Source organism: Haliaeetus leucocephalus, unplaced genomic scaffold, assembly GCF_000737465.1.
Source record: "Haliaeetus leucocephalus isolate CR32 unplaced genomic scaffold, Haliaeetus_leucocephalus-4.0 Scaffold0, whole genome shotgun sequence".
Taxonomy (NCBI): domain Eukaryota; kingdom Metazoa; phylum Chordata; class Aves; order Accipitriformes; family Accipitridae; genus Haliaeetus; species Haliaeetus leucocephalus.
Window position 1 is genome coordinate 28,987,253 of NW_010972436.1, and position 22,214 is coordinate 29,009,466.

The window sequence follows — 22,214 nt, forward strand, 5'->3', positions numbered from 1 at the left end:
GGTTAGTTTTGTGCTCACATTTTCCGGTGACAAGAGAGAACAGCGGTGGGCCACAGTTAAACAGACACATGTACCCTGAGGGCCTCCGTTCATGGAAAAAAAATATCCACACCTAAAATGACACACATGCAGGGCACAGAGATGCAGCAATGGCTGTTGAATTCAAAGGAGCCTAAAGCAAGGCAGCCTAAATGCTCCTGACGCCTCTGATGGCAGCACCTTCCCCCTACTACCCCCAGAAACGCTGCAAGTCAGCCCCAGGCTTTTCATCTTTATTCCCCCATCTCAGATCACTTACACCATGAGATCAAATTCACACTAAAAAAAAAATTGCATGTTAGAAGCCAAGGAAAGATCCTAATTAGCAAACATGAGAGCAGCACCTGAACAATACATACAAGAGAGACAAGTGGGAATAAATAAATAATTACTTGTGCTTGACAGTCTCCTCTTCATCATCTTCTCTGAGCTGCTTGTTCTCACGTTCACCGCTGTCCTTATTCTGAAAGAAGAAGTTGATCTGTCAGGCCTTGGCCTCTCTGGAAATGACAGAGCAAACAGCAGCCCAGAAACCCTCCCGGAGGGCACAGGGCAAACAGCAATGCACAGTTTGAAATGACTTTTAAATTATGACACCTTTAAATTAAGCCTGTTTTCCTTTTTATCCCTTTAGTATACTGCTTGTACAGATAGCACCATAAACAAACGTAAGAATGGGCAAGGAAAATTTAATTTTCCTCTCGGAGGCAATCACGCCACTCAGTGCTGATATCCCCTTTTATTGCTGGTAACTGCATCAATTCAGAGAGCAAACAGCAAGTTGCAATCAATAACAGAGCTCAGAAGCCTCATCCCATGTTTGAATTACCACCTCGCATTAAATTGCAGAGAAAAAGGAGATCAGGGCACTGAGCAAAACAGAGGACAGCCAGCAGCCATGTATGCCTTCACTGTGTTGCTGTGGCAGGGACCTGAAGTTAAATCCCACACTCCAGGATCCAGAAGAAAGGACAGGTATTATTGCATTGATTGAAGGGAACTATAGGCAGACAGAAGAGATAATAAAAGTTTAGGAAGTGAGCAAGCCCACACTCGGCTGGCTCACGACACAGCAGATCACCTGCAAAAGTCCAGGGAGCACACGCCAGCAGGCTTTCCACAGGTCCCTTTTCTTTCTCCTAAGTAATCATTCTGGACATTTTAAGAGGTTGCAAAACAAGACGGCAGGAATCAAACAGCGATCAGCACAACAAAGGGTCTAATTTCAGCTCCAGAAACACCGTGCAGTAACATAAATCAAATTTCTCTTTAACAGGGTGTTACAGTATTGTAAAGAGGCTCATTTTGCATCATCCATACACTGGCACTAACAGCTTATTAGTCAAGTTACCAATTATATTTATTATCCAGACAGGCACAGATATTGAGCATTAACAATAATGAGCTGGAAAGGGTTTTGTTTGGTTCTCACACTGATTAACTAATTTCATTCAACCACTGAACAAAGTATGCTCCGTGACAACCACATCTGCCCTTATTTTGCAGAGTATATTGTTATAGCAAATGCAATGAATGAACAACTTCCCTGGAAGCTGTTGCTTTTGGGATTTAACTCCCCCATCATCCTCCAAATGAAAAGGAAAATGTCGCAGCTCTAGCAGATAGCAGATTAAGTCTTTATTTCCTTGAGCGTGACCAGCTCCAGGAGAAGTATTACCCAAGTTACCTGGTAATAAATACATAGCATTTGTAGTACCTGGCTACAATTCACATTGCCACAAACATATGGGGGCTGTTGTGCCAACATTCATCCACCTTTCACTAGGAACAGCTCAGAGACCAAAGAAAAGACTTTCAAGAAAAGTCTTTCATCACATCACAAAGGTTTGCAGTCCTTTTCACCCAGTTCAAAGAGATTAAGCCCTCCAGGTCAGTCCGTTCAAAGTCTTTTTTTCAACCCTGAAATAGGTTCTCATCTCTCTTTGGAAAATTGCAAGCAAAAATTGGTTATAACCAGAACATGACCAACATCACTTTCAGATCAGAAATTACTTTGATTAGTTCCTTGCTCTGTTAAAAGCTTCACTGGAGAGTTCAGACATCTAATAGCCAACTTCAGGATACCAAAATTATTCACCTGCTAAACTTATTCCCAACCTCTGAAAGGACCAGAAAGATTTCTCTAGTGAGCAGCTTATCACATGCATCTTGACTATATGAACTTTAAAACTGTATTCTGTGACCTGGGTTAAAAATTAGATTACATGCAAACAGGCAGACGAGCCAGGAAATAGCTCAGTTCTGGTTCAGGCTCATCAGCAACTGGAGTTGTTCAAGTTCAGCTCCTGATCAAAGGGCAAGAAAAATGGTCCTCTCTTTTTAGAAAGAAATAAACAAAAAAAAATCATTCCTAAAACCAATGTTTAGTTCAGCTTTAACTCCCTGTTTACAATTTTATTTTTAAGTCCATTGTAGCCTTGTGGTACTTGCACAGACATTTCTTGTTCAATAAAGACCATGAGCTTGGCTGGATAAGAGCACACACAGCCTGCTGTAACTTTCTGGTGTGAGCTTAGTGCTAGGTAATATTTAGACACCCTTCAGTCCACATTATTTAAAGTTGTGGGAAGTACCTTCCTGCGCTCTTAAGTCCTTTCTCATTCCTTTCATCTCTTCATACTTGTAGTGCACACATGTAGAGCCTGCATTCCCCTCATTCTTGCTAGAATTTTATCCAGGAGGGTTATAAGCAGGTTCTGAAATCCTAAAGAGATATTTGGCAAAAATATTCACATCAAGCCGTGGCCATTCTTCCCACCGCAAGCCTGCACTCTTTGCATTGCTGCAAATCTTTCTTCTCCCTGTATGCTGAAATAATTTCATATTGAAATCCCACCACCCTTCTAGAGCTTGCCCAAAATCCCCAATTCCAATTTATTCCCCATTACCACCCAAATATTTTCCTGTGGGTAAGGAGCATGTGCTGGGGGAAGCCAGCACAGACCGGCTCCCTACCCACATGGTGATATTCCTAGAAAAATCAAGCACACCACCAGCAAACACAACTTCATGCAACAAGTCCCGTAGTGCCTTCAACCAGGGACTTTTCCACTGCTATGGCTCTCCTCGTAGCACCTTCTTGGACAACGCGGAGCAGGCACACTGCCCTTCAGCAGCATGAGAATGGGTGCGGGAATCTCCCTGGGGATGTCCTGAGCTGGGAAGAAGGAGATACGGTGCCTCCTGTACTTCAGCAGAAGGGAACACAGGATAATGAGGATGGCAGTACAGTTCAAGGAGACAGCATAACTGCACTTAACCATTTCCAGCCTGCTCATCACTGCCACAAATGCCCTCTAAATTCTACTCCCTGCCATCATCCACCGCTAATCAGGATCCACCAGACAGATCAGCGTGCAAGTGGAACACAAATAAGGTCTGAAATGGATGTCTGAAGTCAGGCTTCCCTCTCCCCCCCCGCTCCCAGCAAGAGAAATTAATGCTGGTTCCCTATTTGCAAGACAGTCTGTAAACAAGATTTCGGTTTCATTAGCAGAGTGACGAAAACCCCCAGCCACAGGGCAGAGGTGACACATGGCAAAGAGGCCATAAACCTCCCACAGCATCAGGAACAGTCGCTGCTCTGCAATGAGGAAGCTCATCACCAACTCTACAAAAAAAACGAGGAGGGGTCTAAAGCAATATTTGATGGATGCAGCAGATGAGGATCACTGCTCCTCTTCCAATTGCCGAGCTTTTTGCTTACAATTCCAGCCAGGCTGTGCTGCCTTCCCCTGCACACACTCCCTACCCACAGCTTACCACGAGGGCTTCCTCTGCTGCCTTCAAGCACTTGAATTCACACCAGCTGAAAAAAGGCAAAGTTATAAACCAACAGCAGCTTACTCTAGATGCTGCGTGGAGGGAGCTGTCACAGGTTTCTAAATATACATATAAATTGCAGCTGATTCAAACCACCTTTTGATGGTTTTAGGCTGGAGCAGGAAGCAAGCAGCATGCACAGCTAGCAGCACCCAGCCAGCCAGGCTTTGGAGAAGATCCCTCCTCTGCTTTCCACACTACCTCACCCAAAATGCTGGGGTTTCCTGCTGCATAAGAAAGCTGAACTTTCAATTACTACAGCAGAAAGCGGCAATTAAAGTGTCTGCAGCCTTAGAGACTGACTGTGCACAACAGCAGCAGGGCACAGAAAGGAGAGGATTGATCTGGTGCTCACAGCAGCTTGATCCATTAGATCCGCTCACAGATTTAATTTAATTTATTCCCCAATACCACTGTAATATTTTCTCAAGTCACGGTGATATTCCTAGAAAAAAATTCTGTTAGACCCCCTTAGAGATCATTACTCCTCCACAAAAACCAGAGATGCACCCCATTGCTTGGCAATGCCTGTAGCTTTGGCTAGCAATAGAAAAAGCTTTACCATAGCAAGCTTTACCTGCACCCCCTGCACTCTCCAGGTAGCTACTCGGAACATGCCCTGAAATTATATTCAAAACAAACATGCTTCACTTTAGTCTGAAATAATACAACCAAATTGTTCAGGGAATACCTCCCAGAAATCCCTGGAGTGTCAACAAAGAGCCGGGGCAGAGCTGAAACGCCGTACGACACTACTGTCCTCACACGCAGGCACTGCATCCTCTGCAGAAGGATTGCGTGTGCACTCATCCGCTTCAGCGCAAAGGCAGCTGGAGCAGCTCACACTGCATCCATCAGTGCTATAAATTAACCTGGCTAAGATACAAAGCCTCCTCGCTCATGCCACCTTGCCTGAGCATAGCTGAGAGACAGTGGTATTGAGAGACATTAATAATTAGACAGAAAGGGGGGAAATAACATTCCCTTGACATTCTGCTTAGTGCAGAAGTGGATGACTAACTGCCCTTGCAAAGAAAAAAAATGGGGGTTTGCAACCAACATCTCCTTCCTCCTGTGCACAACCAGCCATGCAGGCAACGGCTGCATGAACATGGGGGAGCTTCCCTCTCCAGCCACTCCTGCAGGTGCAGAACCTGAAACCACACGCAAGATACAGAGCCTGCGGCGAGGATGCTGTGCCTCCTCGGGAGCAAAGGGCTGTAGAAAGGCAGATCCTATTACCGTGATCATTTATTGATACAGAGACAGCCTCTTGAACATGCAACTAATCTTATGGCTCCATGTTTCACCACTGCCCCATCTCTCTCCTCTTTCTTCTCTGCCCATACTGGATTTATCAGATCCCTCAGGACTTTGACACAGCAGCGATGTCTTGGGATTCTCCACTTTGCTCCAAATTTTTGTCTTAAGATCTGCCCCTTCATCATCCTCTTCAAATATTTCTGTTCAACAGTTGTGTCACAATTTTCATTTCTTAACACAGGAAAAGAAATATTCCTCCCCAAAACAGCATTTGCCCTAATTACCAGTTTGTTCTTCAAGTGTTTTAATGCATTTCCCTTTGCTGGCTGGTGGTCACTTCCCACAGGTGCACAGCAGCAATTCAACTCTCACTACTTTTCGGTTCAACTTCATTTTCTCACATTTCAAACCTTAATGCCACAAAGGGAGCCAAAAATAACCCCTCTGCCATTCCACTCTCACTCTTAGCAATTCCTCTTTTCAAGGCACCCTGTAGTGAAGTGTTTAATATTAGCTGCAAGTCATAAGATTGGAGACACACACAGACAGTCTACAAGACTGTTCACCAACTACCTGCAAATAAAATCATTTCCATCCTTCAGTCTCTGGAAGGAGACACTCCAAAGATAAACTCCCAGCATTAAAAAGCTTGCTCGTTTGTAGTCTCCTACCTATTTTAATTCACAGACATCGCAACTGGCAATGCTTGGCTTGTAGCTACCAACATGAAGACTTCTGCTCCACAGACTCCCACTCTTCACAAAGAGGTCTGAGATAAAAAGAGACTAATCCACTGCCTGTTCAAGGCATAAATCCAAGAAGATTTGCATCAGGTTGTTCAAAGAAGGGTGTCAGCTGCCTCTTTGCAACACCCACAAGGCCCATAGCAAGCTTTACATGGGATCAGTTAATAGCTTGTGCTCCTAGCTGAACACATGTGGGGAACTGCATGACGTCTGCAAGGTTCAGAACCTGGGTCCTGCAAACCTGGGATGTAAACCATGTTATTTGGTCAGCATTAATTGCATTAGTTCCCTCCTAGCCAGCACCAGGCAGAGAGAAGAATACATCTGACATTTCAATATTCAGAGATGGACAGTGACAATTTGGTAAAAACACTTTGTAAGCACAGTCAACATGTAGCTAAAAGCTACAGTTTACATGTAACAGGAGGGCAGTGAAGATGACGACTTCTGGGTCATTAGTAGGGAGATGAGTCCATCTCATGTCAGCACCCACAACCCATGGTCCTGCCAGGCAGAAGCTTTATTTGCCTGCTGAAGAACTGGATTTTATTGAGCTCCCGTTGCAAAATATCAGGCTCCTCCAGCATTTGGGGGAAAGCACCAGATTTCATGTTCTACCACTTCCCAGACTTCAGGCAGGTCATATCACAAAGCAGGAGGTAAGCCTTGATAATCAGCAGAGAGAAATGCAGTCGAGGAAGGCATTTCTATCATCTCCTCTCCCGGCATACAGCAGAACTTTGCATATGAAATTAGAAAACATGAGACTTATTTTACCTGCAGTAAAGCAAACTCTCCCACCCATCATGTGCTTCCCTGCATGTGAAGCAGGTCTTGGCTACCTGCAAGAGCATCTGCTCTGGGCAATACAACATTTTGAGAAATATGAAACTTTCCCCTGGGCTTCAGCATCTTATCATGATTCTTTCTTGCTGGTAGGAGCCTGCCCAGCTATTTGGTGCCTTCCACCGTAATAACAAGGGAAGCAGCTCACTTTGCATGGCGTTCGAAGACCTAAGGCCAAAAGGGATGTTTAAATCACCTTGCCTGACTTTTAAAATACCTCTGATCTGGGAAGTCTCAGCCAGTTATCCCTACACTGTGGCAATCCACATTCGAGTAAAGCATCTTTTCCAAGAAAAGGGAAAGGACACAACCTTGTCCTGAACGCAGCTGGTGGAAGAGCCACTCCGTTCTTCAGCAGCTTCTCTTGAAGCCCATACAATGCTATAGCTTATTTCCAGTTGTTGGTTCCTGCCATCACTCACTTCCAAAGAGCATTTTGTACTCGATATGTTTAAAGGGTGCAAACACTTGTGCCCTATGATCAAGGACACTTCTCAAATCTTTTTGATAAACCACCAGGTTAATGTGGCATGTTCTTCCTACCCCCATCCCATCACTGACTTAAGATGCTTCCAAATGCCCACACTGGACCACGTGAACCAGGGCAACACGGAGGGGACCCCATCCCTCACCTGACACACGAGTCCAAGAACCAGCATCCTTCTAAATGCCACTGGTTTCCCAGAGATAAACCCATTTTATGGATAAACCCTGTATTTTCCCCACGCAGATGTACGGAGCGCACATCCGCATACCCTGCAACCCCTCTTTGCTCAGAAGGGCTCATACTTAATACAAACAGATGACAATCGCTATTCGGACCTCGCCAGCCTTGAGACTTTGAGTCAGCTCTCATCAAGCCAGCAGAAAATTTATACATATTTCCAAATGACTAATGGAAATACTGGGTGCACAGGCCGCAAAAAGCGACACTTCTGCCAGATGATGATTCCTCATTGACAGCTATTAAGCTATCAGTTAGCCATTTCAGAGATGTAATTTTTAACCAGTGTGTTGTGCAATACTAACCCTTCACTAAATCAAATTTACATGACAAAAAAATGACACTCCCTTTTGCTCATTCTTAGTTAAAAGAATCACAAATCAGGCTTTTCATCATTCTGCTCAACACCAACAGCAGTCAAACTGGCTTCACCCAAGTTACCCCTCTTGCCTTTATTTTTAAATAGTGGTGTTTTATTAGCACTTTTCCAGTCCTTTGGAATTTATCCAGTATTCAGAAAAGATTTAAATCAAAACACAGCAGGCTAACAATCTCTTCAGCTGATTATTTTAAGATTCCTAGGTGCAAATTACCTACAACTGCTGATTTTAAGTGGTTTTGCTACACATCTAATATTCTCTCATCACCATTGGGCTGGAAAGCAGCTCATCATTCCCATATGACACAAGTGTGTCACTTAACTCCTTCCCAAATACACTTCATAAACTGATGCTTATATTTGTGTCCTTCTCTTTTCTCCACCATCCTTTAAAAATTTCTACCTGAAGAACTGCTTCGCCCTCTAATCAGGGTTGGCCTTTACCCAAAGTTACAATAACCAAATAGCCAAGTTTTGATATCTGCCTAAATCTTCCAACTCACATTTCCATTCCTCCCCAGCTTTAGCAGAGCTGCTCTTCCAAATCCCCCAGGCTTTAGCTGGCCCTACGTGCCCATATTAAATGCAACCGAGCCACAGCTAGCCATCCCCTGGCAACCCTTAAAAGTCAACAAAATGACCCAACAGCTTCTCCTCTTCCCGGGAACTAATACTGACTTATTTTCCTTGGGGATTGACCAGAATACTAAAGATCTCCTTATCTTTCATTTAAGGCTTAGATGATGGTCATGTTACCAGTCAAGTGCTTCTTTGGCACAAATAACTGTCTCTTTTTGAGGAGTTAAAAAGAGGTCAGTGCTGGAACAAAGCAAGTTTGATCTCTCAAGCTATTCACTGCCAGCTGAGCTGTAGCTGCTCCTATTCCCACTTACTGGCTGCCACGAGCCAGCCCCAGGGTGCCCATGCAAGGCAAACTGCTAGCACTGGAATCAGCAAGAAAAGCAGCCCATACAACAGCCTGTCCTCATATCTCTGACAATTGGGAAGCTCCCAGGTCATACAGTCTGATTTTCTGCATGACACAAGTGGACAACTTCATCCAGGTAACGAGCATTCATCTTGTTTGCTGGTTACGTTCACCATTTTCCTTGGTATTTCTTTGTACTGAAGCATACACGGCGGTCAGGTCAGCTCCGAGGTGAGGACGGAGTTACAGTGCATTGGTCCAAGCATGGCACGTACTAGCACTTTCTGCTTCCCGCTTGGCCAAGATTTAAGCTTAGATGTCCTTGAAGTCTGGCAAGGCACCGCTGTGCAGCCCTGCTCCCACCTCACTGCTCTTTCAAGACATTTAATGCCAGAATGCAAAAAGCTAAGTCATGAAATGTCACCGAGTAGCTCAAGGTTTTTATTAGCAATAAAGCATGTTTTAAAACCAATAGAGTTTCAATTCTCTAAGTAGCCTAAAAAAAGGATCTCATAATAAAATTTTACAGCAAAAAGTTCTGAACATAAAAACATCATTAAAGTATACTCAGTACCCGAGATCCACTGATATTTTTCAAAAGCTGTTTGGAATCCATTTGCTCGTAGCAACCCTTGCGGTAATTGTAAAAACCATGATTTTTAAGAGCCGGAGCTTCTGTGTCCCTGCTGCTTATTCCTTATTGAAGTCCTAATCCTGGTTCAGTCATAGCTGGTTACTATGGAAATGGTTAAATCGGAGCCCTAACAGCATGACTTCCCATAAGAAACAAACACAAGGAACAAAAACTGCCTCTGAAAATTAAACAACTTGGTTTATGTCCATGCCTCCAAAAAAAAACCCCTCACATTTCCAAAAGGAAAGGTATTTAAGACCCCTTTTTTTTTATATAGTAAACAAGCAAAAATATTCCTTCCCTTCAAATAACTCAAAATAACCCCTAAATGGCTGTGGTTTGCAGGTTTAAATATATCTATTATCACAATTTCAGAACCTGCATGTTTGTGTCGCAAACACCGCTGTTAAACAGCAAAGACTGGAGAATGTTTCTGGCAGCAAGTTGCTGTCACCTGGTGAAATTAGTGACACAAATATTCCCCTGAGATCAGAACTACAAACTTTTTATTGAAGAGACTGCATATGTGAAAACACATAAGCTTCAATTAGATGGTGAAAGCTTGAGGGGGAAGAAGTAGGCATTTCTGAGCGGGAAGAACAAGACATTTCAAAGCCAAAACACTTTTTCAGGCAATGAAGAGCTAGAAAAGCCATGAATAAGCTTCTCCATCCCAATACAGTAGAAATGTCACTAACTCCTTTCCATGTAGGACATTGTCAAAGCAAAATCTAAGCTATGTAGAACAAGAGCATTGGGGGAAGCTGTCTGAACCCCTGCGCACACATAGGCTACCAGTTCCCTCTAATAGTTTTGCACAACAGGCTACCAAAGAACACCATTTCACACCAAATTTCCTTGGCATCACCCATTTTGGACCAATTCTTACCATTCTTCTCTGGGCTCTGAATAAGTTTAAGAGTACTTTTCATCCTCCATCCTCACCCCAGGATTTCTCCCTACACCGATCCAATCAGGTCAGTGCCATTCACATCAGCACAAGATGCTGCTCCAACATCGTTACCAATTTTGTTAACGATGGACATGCACATACATTGGCATTGCCTGCATTAGGTGGTTATTAGACATGCTCTGCCACCGCCCTCAAATCTAGCGTGAATGACAAGTCCTCTCCCAATCCCCGTGCCAAGCATCTCCTGTAATCCTCTCTATTAATGCAAAATGCTAATTCGAGGCTTTCCTTCGTGTGAACTCACCCTCCGCAGTCAAGACACAGCCCTGGCTGGCGAGACACGGCACGCTGCTAACAGATAAGGCTGCAACCCATCAGGGGGAGGCAGCCGGGAGCCCCACCGCGCTGGCAGAGAAAGGCTTGCACATTGAGGGAGAACGGATGGAGCTGCCAATTTGCGAAAGCATCCGATAATTAACATTTGAGAGATAAAGTGGTGCTTTTCTGAGGCCTAAGTCTAACATCGGTTCCCCAAAGGAAATCTGCACAACCAGACCCGCTGCCTTAAATGGAGCAAATGCCCATTAGGGACTACTTAACTCCCAGTCTGCAAAGATGCAGGAGGACCATCCATCCTTGAAATGGCAGGGCAAATGTGTTTGAAGATGGGCAGGAAAAAGCATCGCTCCCAAACACCCACTAATACAAGTACCAGTATCAGCAATGGAAAGTTTTACAGGTTTTGTAGGCTGCGTTCAGAGCACTGACACGTTTGAGAAGATACAGCCAGCCCTTCTGAAAAAGCAGTGCTGGCAGCAGGCAGAGCAGACCATTACAGCTTGTTCTACCAATGACAAAACTTCTTTATTTGAGTCTGACAGGTTAATGTGCTTGCAAGACTCATCCCATCCTCCAATAAAAGCTATTGATTTACAGGACACAACATTCAGGAATCAGCTGAATCTCTACCAAAAAAGGGGTTTTAACTTGAGAATTAATTCTGTTTGTGCCAGAGAAACAGTGTGCCTGTTTTAACCCCCATCACATCTTCACTAAGTCACATTATTCTTCTCTACCATCCAGGAAAAAAACAACAACAACAAAAACTTTAAAAAAGCCACCTGTTAGTCATATTAAAGCCAAGAAGCCACCACTGCAGACAGGGACACTGTTCCAGATATCTTCTTGTTCTCCTCCAGGGTGGGAGGGAAGAGAGGGCCAGGCTAGCTTGGTTGGATTTTAGAGGCATTTCAGTGCATTAATGTGTCACTTCTGTTACTCTCGAATAAAAGCAGAAGCAAAACCAAATGCTACACATGGCCAGTTTCATTTCTCCAAGGAAGAAAAAAAAAGGGGGGGAGCAGGGGGGGACAAGAAAAGACTACAACCAGGTTTGTGTTTACACACCAAGACCTTGTTGAAAGGTTAAAGGTTTGCTGCAGCCAAGATGCTCCACGCATGAATCCTCCCAACCACATATTTATTTAAAAAAAAAGTTAGACCAACTACTGAGAGTTTCACAAATGTAAATCACAGCTTTGCACGCGCTAATTAAGCGGTGCCACTTGGGCGCAAGACAAACCTAACTCTGCATTTTTGGAGCTGATGATTAACCTATTTTCTGGAGGTCTGTTTTTCCTCTTCATAAATTAAACAAAAAAGGCCGTTGAAAAGCAACGCCAGCCAGTGATGCAGCAACACGGCCACTGCTCCCAAGCTACCCTGCCATGGATTTTCCTTTGCTTTTTTTGCATTTGACCTTGTTCTCCCAGGCAGAAGGATGCTGGGGAAACTTGCATACTGATGAAGATCACCAGGACCATCCCGTCTTTGTTAGTATTATAAATTATTTGCTTGGACCCTATGAGAGAACTAAACTTGAAAAGAAAATTCCTCTATAACCAACAGCAACCTTATGTTCGTGTAGCAAGAGGATGGCCCAGCAACAGACCACCATTCATTCAGGCTTTTTACAACACACATTATTTCAGCAACAAGATTTTAATTTCCCCATCTGTGAAATTGGGATGGTTCAAAGCCACCCAAGAGGGATGCTGTGAGGCTAAATGAACACACAGGCTTGGCAAATAATTCAACAATTTCATAGACAGTGCAACCCAGGTATTTACAGTCCAGCATCGAAGCAATTGGGCATTGCAGGGAGACACAGCATTAACAACTGCAGTTTCTCTTTTCTGTGATTCACGCAAGGTCACAGCCAACGGGGACTCTCAAGACACACACCAAACTGGCTGAGAACAAAATGCTTAATTGAAAAACAAAATAGCTCCTCACAGAAATACAGACACAAAGCCTCCTTTGAACCCTTCCTTCTCCATATGCTGCAATCCTCCACTGGGCTGTGGTAGATCATAGCATCATTTAGGTTAGAAAAGACCTTTAGGATCATCCAGTCCAACCGTTAACCTAACACTGCCAGATCCACCACTAAACCATGTCCCTAAGCACCACATCCACATGTGTATTAAATATACCCCCAGGGATGGTGACTCAATCCCTTCCCTGGGCAGCCTGTTCCAGTGCTTGACAGCCCTTTCAGTGAAGAAGTTTTTCCTCATCTCCACTCTAAACCTCCCTGGGCGCAAGTTGAGGCCATTTTCTGTCATCCTATCACTTGTTACTTGGGAGAAGAGATGGACACCCACCTCACTACAACCTCCTTTCAGGTAGCTGTAGAGAGCGCTAATGTCTCCCCTCAGCCTCCTTTTCTCCAGGCTAAACAACCCCAGTTCCCTCAGCCGCTCCTCATAGGACTTGTGCTCTAGACCCTTCACCAGCTTCGTTGCCCTTCTCTGGACATGCTCCAGCACCTCAACGTCTTTCCTGTAGTGAGGGGCCCCAAACTGAACACAGTATTCAAGGTGCAGCCTCACCAGTGCCAAGTACAGGGAGACGATCACTGCCCTAGTCCTGCTGGCCACGCAATTTCCCATACAAAACTATTTCTCTCCTTCTGATGGCAGGAGAGGGGCAGTGCCGAGCCACCTACAGCCACCACAAAGCATCTGCTGAGCCTCAGCTAACATTTCAGGATTGGGTTGAAAACTCAGTTCAGGGACCCATGTTTTTTTGATAAGGAACAAATAGTTTCACTCAAACTTTGTCTATTTAGCTCATTGAACTGAATGAGCCCACAGTGCTGGGACCCCAAGTCCTGACCTCCTTCAGACTTGTTTTACAGCAGAACAGCATAATACTCACTTTTGCAAAGAGATCAAAACATACAGATGACAGTATAAAGTACTCAAAAGCCAAGCTTTGCATTCTTTTTTTCAAAAAGCACAAAATACGAGTGGTCCCCTATATTTGTGTATCTCTTTTTTAATTATTTTTAAGAGCGTGACAACCTTTATGAATGTTTAATTGTTCATTTAGACATCACATGAGATGCCGAAACCCCTGCAGTATAGTAGCAGCACACCAACAATTCAGATGATAGAGCCAGCAGCGAATATGGCCCCAAGCAAAGACCATGGAAATTTAGCAGAAGTACCCGATGTGGAAAATGGGCAAAACAAAGCAGACGGCTAACGGGACAGAACATTAAGGGCTCTTCAACAAGAGGTCAGCAAGAACCTCAACTACTTGTCTCATTGGGAAACTGCCTGAATTCCCCAGCACCACAGGGAAAAACTGCGGCAGGTGCCTCCAGGGAAGAGCATCATGGGCTGAATGCTCACACGGTGATGTCCCCATCAGGAAGAGAAGCAGCAGTACCTCACTGCATGGAGTGGGATGAGCTCAGGTATATCCACAAGGATGCACACTGCAGCCCCAACAAGCAAGTTTTCCTGTAGTTGTGTCTTCTTTCCACCTCTCTGCAACAGCTCTAAGGCAGGAAGGAGAATAACATTGTTTTGGGTCAGAGGGAAAAACAAGCCCTGCACGTTCCCTCAAAAAAAAGGAAAAACGCAGCTTTTGCCAGCCTTGTTTCCAAATTCCTCACACAGCCACAACCGACCAGAAGTTAGATGGGAATGGAGAAAGGCTCCTCTTCCACCTGCATCAAAGTGTGAGACTGCAGGAGGGAATGAACACACAGGGATTCCCAAAACCAAGCACAGCCCAATTAACACTCAAATCATGTGGAACAAAATGTTTTACCCATCCATCTGCTCTACAACTGTGCTGAGTAATCCCAACCACACAACACTTGATGAATTTTGCCGATGAGATCAATTATGTCATTCTCTCACTGCTGTCTTTCGGAGAGGCAAAAGTCAGAGATTGAAAAGCTTTTGTGTCACTATTACTAATTGCTGCTGGTTTCAGAACAGGAGGGACTCCCCGAGCTTCCCCAGGTCTCGGCAGCTCTGCAGATCCCTGACAGACTCATAGCAGGTTGTCAGCCTCTGTGCTGCTCCTTATCCATCTGCAACCGATGGCAAGACCAGCCATCCCTCAAGAGCTGGGGGTCCAGAGCCATGTCAGAGCAATGCAAGCGGGTGCACTGAAAAAAACAAGTTTGGGGGAGTCCAGCATCTCCCAAGGATGAGCAGGAGCACTGCACCGCAGAGAGCACTTGCTGGAAAACCTGTCTCAAGTGCCTTTCAAATCCATTAAATCAATTATCCCGGATGCCTCTGTGCCAGCTCTGTGTGTTGTTAGTCAAAATAATCCCACCACACTCCATTATTTATACCTAGGCACTGGCTGTCACAGGCTTAAAAATAAATATATCTCGCCTAGCTTCCCAACCTGTCAGCCCCAGCCCTGGCTCAGTGACAAGCCTTTCAGGTTGGCCTGTCTGGCACTGCCATCCTACAGCCTGTCCCCTGTCCCATCCAAGGTGGCCATGCCAGAGCCCCCCTGCATCCCCATCCTCCCTCCATCCATCCCCACCAGCCACACCTTCCCATCACCGGTGCTTACCTCACCCCATGGGAAACCGCTTCAAGGACTTACCCTCCCACAAAAATTAAACCAAATCAAACAAACAAAAGGGGAAAAAAATAAAAATAAAAGCCAGTTAGCTTCCTGAACCAGTTCACAGCAGGGTCAAACGCATGCCAGAACAGGCAGCTACAGGCAGGATGCAGCCACAGTAGGATCCACTTGGACGGCTGTAAAAGGTTGTTAAGCTCCAGCCTACAGCCAGTTTCACAAATGCACAAAAGCCAGCGCTTAAACAAAGGTCCGTCCGTCCTCCTCCCCACCCCTCCTGTTCGCAAGATCTCCCTGTGAACCAGATCCATGAATCAAAGCAGACAGAAACCAAGCATTTCCTTTTTCCTGTTGGGTTAGTTTTAACCTGACTCAGTTTGTTTTAACCTCAGCTCACCAGAGGGAGGGCAGAGAGAGCAGCAAAAGCCAGGCCACTTTCTTCCCCAGTAGCATTGGCTTACATCTGCATGGCAGCATCTTGGGAACTACAGCTGAAGCAAAATACTTGTATTTATTTGGCTCCCTTGCCTAAAACCTGTCAAACAGTGCATGAAGGAGACAGCTGTGACTGTCACTGTTTCCAGTGATTATGGCAAGGAGCTCTGAATAAGCAGACATGAATTTGAGTCTTGACTATAACCAACTCTGCACATCCTTAAGAGAAACAGAGACCCACCTTCCTACAAAAACAAGCATAGCTCCTTATTTCACAGGACTGTCATCAGCTATGCACAGACAAAACACTATTCACCTGCAAGCTTTTACTTCCCACCTTTGTGCTGTGTACAGCACCCTTTTAAGTAATTATATATTGGCACTCCTTTACTCCCAGACTTTATTTCCCAGCCTCTCCTAACCACACAGTCACAAAAGGTTTCCAGAGTTTGAGAAAAAACAAAACAAAACCAAACCATATTTCACACTGGCCGCAAGACAAACAAAATGAGTGTTCAAGAATATATTGCTTTTCAGGTTTTAGTATCGACAGTTTTCCCTGCGGATACCAATCAAGCAACACAATGCCGGAGCCTGCCTGGCAAAGGACCTCGCCTCAGGCACCAAGAAACAGCCAAGATCTCCAGCAAACTCCTGATGCAAATTAACACCCAAGCCCCGTTGACCCCATCTTCCCCATCACTCCAGGGACACCCAAGCCACGTCACTCCAGGGATGCCCAAACCCCATCACCCCAGACCCTGGGGTACACCAACATAGCTCTGGAAAACCCTCTTATCTCAAAGACAACGTTCTTGGGGTGGCATTGTAGAGAAGCGCCTCAAGGAACATTTCCCAAGGTTAAATGACCGACCACTCCTGGCCACCCACTGCGCATCTATTTGTATGTCGCTGGTGGAAGCACAATCATTTTGTCTGCAGGCTTCCATCTCCAGCCATCTGAGCACCGCTGCGATAGTTTATTACTTTCCTAATAAAGCTCGAATAGAAATGAAGCCTTTGTAGCCCTAAGTGTGCATTTTATTCTCGCTGTAATAACTTTACTAGGCTCTGTTTCCACAGCAACTGTTTTCTCAGCCGCTTGGTACTTTGCTTTCAAGAACACAAGGCTGCCTTGCTCCACCAAAATAAAAACTAAGCAGAAAACACACATCCGAGGACGGCAGCAAGCCAAGCTGCAGGGCCACACACTGGTCTTCTGCCGGAGAGATGGTTCAGTTGCTTCAGCCGGAGCCCACCGGCCTTTGCAGATTAACCGATTCTTCGGGACAGCCAGGAAAACAGACGGAAAGGTTCCTCATCCACAGCGATGGCAGGAAAACACGACGCAGAGCTACGCTGCAAAGGAAACGAGCAGCACCGCGGCCTTCCTCCCCCTCCTACCTCTCTTGCCAGCACGGGCAGGCATGGAGGAGCAGGGAAGCGATCTGGCTGCAAAGCAAAAGCAATGTTAAACAAAAGGTTGGGCTGCGGCCAAAGCCATTTTTTCCGACGTGATGCACGACACAGCCACGAAAGTGCCGGCGCAGGGACGCAAAGCGAAGGAGCAGGAGTGAGACCCTTCCTCCCTGCACAAATACAACTAAAGGTCATATAGCCTCGGAGGGAAGGCTCCTGCTTTTTTGCCTCATTCGAGGCTTTTTGGCCAAGAGAGCAGGAGAGAAACAGCTATGTGGCTATTATGCTCGTTAAGATTATTGCATTACGAGGGCTCGGTGCGGAGAAAGACATCTCCCCAGCTCAGGTGAGCCTGCACATCAGCACGGCAGCCAAGCAGGGGCTGAGCCATGCCGCTCCAGCATCTCCCCCACCTCCTGCACGATGATTTCCACCTTGGTTTTGCTGATGGATACTTCTGGAAAATGAGCAGCATCCCCCTGAGCCACCAGATATTCTGTTATAAAAGGAGAGGAATACCTAGGCCTTTTACTGGGAAATTACCTAGTATTGGATCCTGTTATTTAGCTACAGCAATCAAACACTGTCCCAGAATTTAATAGTGGCAAAGCCGAGTGCAAAAGGAAAAAGCAAGCCTGCACATCCAGAGCATGCCTGCACAGTAAGACTGTCTATGATTGTAAATGCTAAATACTACTTCCACAGCAAGGATTTTTTTCCATACAAGCATTCCTCTCTAAGTTACAGAAAAAGTACTATACCACCCACCTTACAAGTGAAGAAACCGAGGGAAGGCTACAAGGAAGGAGAAGGTAGAATCTGAATGCAGGAACTCATATATATATATACACAGACAGTTATATTATATGGATAATACTGAAATACATGCCTTCAACAAGCATTTCCACAGAAGCCAACAGCACAACCATCTGCTCTACTCCCTTGGAAATTCAAACACTACAGACAAAGGATGCTTATTAAGCAGCTTTATACTTTGCCATGCCAGTTTCATGGTATTTCAAAGCAGAGATCTGGTTTATTTATTATTCTCTCATTTTTTACACCTAGGTACAACTAAATATTTTTGGAGAGCTCTCTTAAAGATGATCTGACAGAGAACCTGAGCAAGCAGAAACAAGGAATCCACTTTTTGCCTCTTTTCAGTGCCACCGATGCTTATCCTGGCACAAAATCTCCAGCAGTCCCAAGCAACCTGGATTTTTACAGCACAGGTGAGGATATAACCCAGGGCCAAAGACCAGTTTCTCCACAGACCCACACAAGCATTCCTGTTGTTCACCTCTGTGCCTTGTTTCGCATGAAGCGATGGGAATAACCTGAAGCTGCCACATTTCAGGCACAAAGCCATCTACGTTCCAAGAGACACAGGACAAGCTGCACAAGCTCAAACAATCTGTATTAGCTGCAAGAAACAGGTGAAATCTGGATATTTACAGAGTAGATTTTCTTATTTCAGCTTGTCCCTAATTTTTGGAAAACAATCTTCAGCCTTAGACAATTCACATAGTCTTCACCACCAGCCTGGACTACGCCTTCAAGCGCTTTGCTGCCCTTCACTGCCTCCCAAGTTCAAGCTACTAAAGGTCACTTGATTTTTGTTTATTAACGATGTCCTTTGCAGCTCTCCTAAATCCACTCAGGAATGCGTTTGCTGCTTAGATCAGCTTTGGATCCCCATTTCTGCACCACATTTGCAGCTTAAGGAGTGTGTCTGAAAGTTCACATATACACTACTTTTCCCTGTCAGCATTTGTATTTCAAATTACTTTCTTCCAGATGAAAATACATTACCCTTGAAATGTTCCTGCTTTACACTACACGATCTGAGGAGCAGGATGATTTGCATTTGCTGTATTCATGGAACTAAGGGCATCAGGAAAACAAATGTGGAACCCTTGTTTAAAAAAAAAAAAGATGCTGTGAGTTGTCAAAGGAAATACAACCAAATCTGAATAAAGGAAAAGCTTCAAAAACAGAATCTGAAAGGGAATCAAACACATGGGAGGAAAAATCTTCAAACTGACCTTTAACTACATTGTTCTTGTTCAACAAACATTTCTTGAATTTTACCACAATTTACAAAGCCAAAGAGCTCAGGACCATGCTGATGTTGCCTTCCCAGTAAAAACCATTATGCATTTCCTTCAGTAAGAGATGCCAAGTGAAATTCCTGCAGGAATTGTTGTAGGTTCAGGCCTGCTTTCCTATGGATTTGACTCCTCGGTATGTTCTTCAAGGTTTAATAAAGCAGGAGCTCCAACCAAAACATTTTCCACAGTTAAACTTCACAACAAATCTCCCTAATCAGTTTCCTGATAGATGGCAATAGCTGAGCTCACACTGAATCTTTCAGTAGGGTGGTAAAAAAAGAAAGCCTCCTTCTATATCCAACCTCTTTTCCTGAAGCTTGTAGGGGCCAGCAGCTAGGGAGGAGAGACACAACCCCACCAGCCTTCCCTCCCTGGGAAAACAGGGTTTCTTTGTTAAAAAATAAAAAGCTGCCCACAATTTAAATAACCTAAAGTACAAGTAGTTATAGAGACAAGTTTATCCATTTGAAGGCTAAGTAAAATTTCCCCAGTGGAGAGCCTACACACCATCCACATCTCCTGTCACTACCACAACTCATCCCTCTGGCTCTGCATTACCCTTTGGAGCTCCTACTCATTCGGCACGAGCACGCTGTCGGCGACAGATGAAAAGAGGCTTCGTGGCAGTTATTTCCATGGAGTCCATTTAAAAGCTCCAGCAAAAAGGCAACCTAGACAGCACAGCTGGGACTACTGAGCAGTAGATTAAAGGAGACAAGGTTTTAGCACTGTCTAGTTTGGGTTCAAAAGGAGCACTTAATCTTTTTTTATGGGTACAGATGAAAAGAGAAAAATTATGTAAAAACCCTCTGTCCCTTACCATGGCAATGCAAAAGTAAGTCAAGATTAATGAGCATCAGGAAAATCAGATCTTATGAACTTTCTGCTGGTTTCTCCTAGGAAAGTTAACCCTCCAGTTACCAGATACACATGGGGCTCCCAAAGTTTTTTAGATCACAGCGGTTTCATACTAAAAAAAGGAAAACATCCCGCATGCTCTTTTCAGAGATTTTGCCTCCAAGTGCCAACTTCTGCGGGGCTACTCCGCTGGCAGTCTGACAAGGTGGCAACGGTGCCTGCTGGTGATGGCAAAAAGCAGTATGAAAGAGATGGTCTAAGTCAAGCTGGTTCTGCCCGAAGCATCTGCTTGTACTAGCCTTGGCCTAAGGAACGGCATCCCAAACATCCCAGGAGCTGCCCTGAGAGTTCAGAAGCACATGTGGTGGGTGAGGGACAGGGATGTGCTGGCCATGCTGGAGATGAAAGGATATCAGGGCTCAAACGGGACTGGCATTGAGGACTTCTGGTCCTTATCGTGCCCATATTGCACCACAAGCATCTCTCCCTTCCATTTAGTCAGTCCAATTTGCTTTACATCTCTCCCCACTGGTCATCCTTTCCCAGTCTGCCATGTCTCCTTGTCACTTCAAGCATGCTGGCCCATCCTTCCTGAACTGCTGAGCCTCAGACAGGACACAACAGCCCATCCACAAGCCAAACAGAACAGAAAAGGATTGCTACATCTGTCTTCCTAGCACAGAGCTGCTCTATCAAATGAGCCCAGCGCTGCTGGCTGCCCTTCCATCTCCAACCTACCGCCACCCAAATCCTCCCCGCACACGGTGGACTTTGCTGCCTCTTCGTCTTTACAGGGGCCACAAGCTGTATTTTAGAAAGGGGGGGGGGGGGGGGGGGAATCACCCTGAAACCCTAGAAACTGGCAGGGAAAGGGCAGAGGTGGATCCAAAGTTCCTCTCAACACTTTAACTGCATTCAGCGTATGACAGCCTGGCCCAGCACGCCTTAAACCTCTCTGCTCGCAGTCTCACAAAGCCGAATTTGGGAAGTTTCCTCTGAACACCCTCTTCTCTCCTGTTGTCCAAATTAACCCAGCAGCAACATGCCACAGCCCTGTCACGCCACTGGCAGCCATGAAGTATTTCCTCTCATTTCAATAGCAGCTACACACAAGATTATTTCAACAGCTGGATCAAAGGAGCAGACCCAGGTTACAAGCAGCATCCGAGACGACAGTTCCTCTACTCGGATATCTATTGCTAAAAATAAGTAGCTGTGGGAAAAGTACTTAGCTCCTTGCAAGAAAGATAATGTACGTGCTTCTTTGACTACTTCTTTGCTTCTCTGGTGCTAGCCAGAGGAAAAGCCTATCAAATCCTTTACTAAATATACGTACACATATTTTTAACTAAAATAAAATTCCTCACTAAGCCAAAAGCATTTGTGGATGACACACACGCTATATTGAGATACCTAAGCCAACTAAAGGGCCTGTGACCTTCCCCTTTCCCACCCTTTTTTACCAGCACAGTTTTCCTCATCACAGATGGATCCCCAAATCAGCTTAGCTTTGCAGAGACCTCAATATTTTTAAGATGCAAGCTCCAATTTACAAGGTGCTTACAGACACATCGCAGGACATGCCTGCTGGAAGAATTGACACTACATGGTGATTTTAACAGCGCTTGAAGGTAAACTTCAGTGCATGCTGCACCCAAGCAAAGACTTCGTCTAACTCCAGACCAGGCAAATGTGAATGCATCAGAGAACCGGTTTCAAGGGCAACCTACAGACAAGTATTTCATAAATACAAGTAACTACAGTTAATTATCAACTTGCTCAGCAGAAAGCTGTGGTTGTGGAAATACGTCGTCTTGTGTATGAAGGAGAGGACTTGCAACAGAATTTGAGTTTTCAGATAGGCAGGGACAACAGCTTCCCTTAGACCGGCCAGCAGTGATCAACAGAGCCATCTCGTGACTTCTTATCTAGGACAAGGACTTGCTTTCTGCTCCAAACAGCATTCTGGACTGAACCCTCCATTAAGCAAAGCTCCCCAAAAAGCTTCAGTCCGATCTATAGCACAACAATTTTTTAGTCAAGGTGGTGCAAGCGCTTTCAGCTTTTCATGGGAAGCGCCCTGCCGCTGCACTCATTTTTTAATCCAGAAAATTGCAAAGTGCTATTGAAACTCAGCCCATAAGGTTTCCATCCTGAAAACACCCATAGTT

General features: G+C 45.0%; 1 protein-coding gene across 2 annotated transcripts in view; it reads right to left on the reverse strand.

Annotated features, from left to right (window-relative positions):
- The window catches only part of CCDC12 (coiled-coil domain containing 12), a 34,246-nt gene extending 14,180 nt beyond the window's left edge, over window positions 1–20,066 (reverse strand). The window contains exons 1-2 of one of the 2 annotated variants that reach the window (XM_010561871.1): window positions 20,006–20,051; window positions 432–502 (exon numbers count right to left, since the gene is read on the reverse strand). In XM_010561871.1, the coding sequence (XP_010560173.1) occupies window positions 432–502; window positions 20,006–20,008 (74 nt within the window). In that variant the 5' untranslated portion in view covers window positions 20,009–20,051. Of the gene's footprint in view, window positions 1–431; window positions 503–20,005 lie in introns of both variants that reach the window. The other variant, XM_010561862.1, reaches the window with a different exon arrangement.
- Between the last annotated feature and the right edge of the window lie 2,148 nt (window positions 20,067–22,214).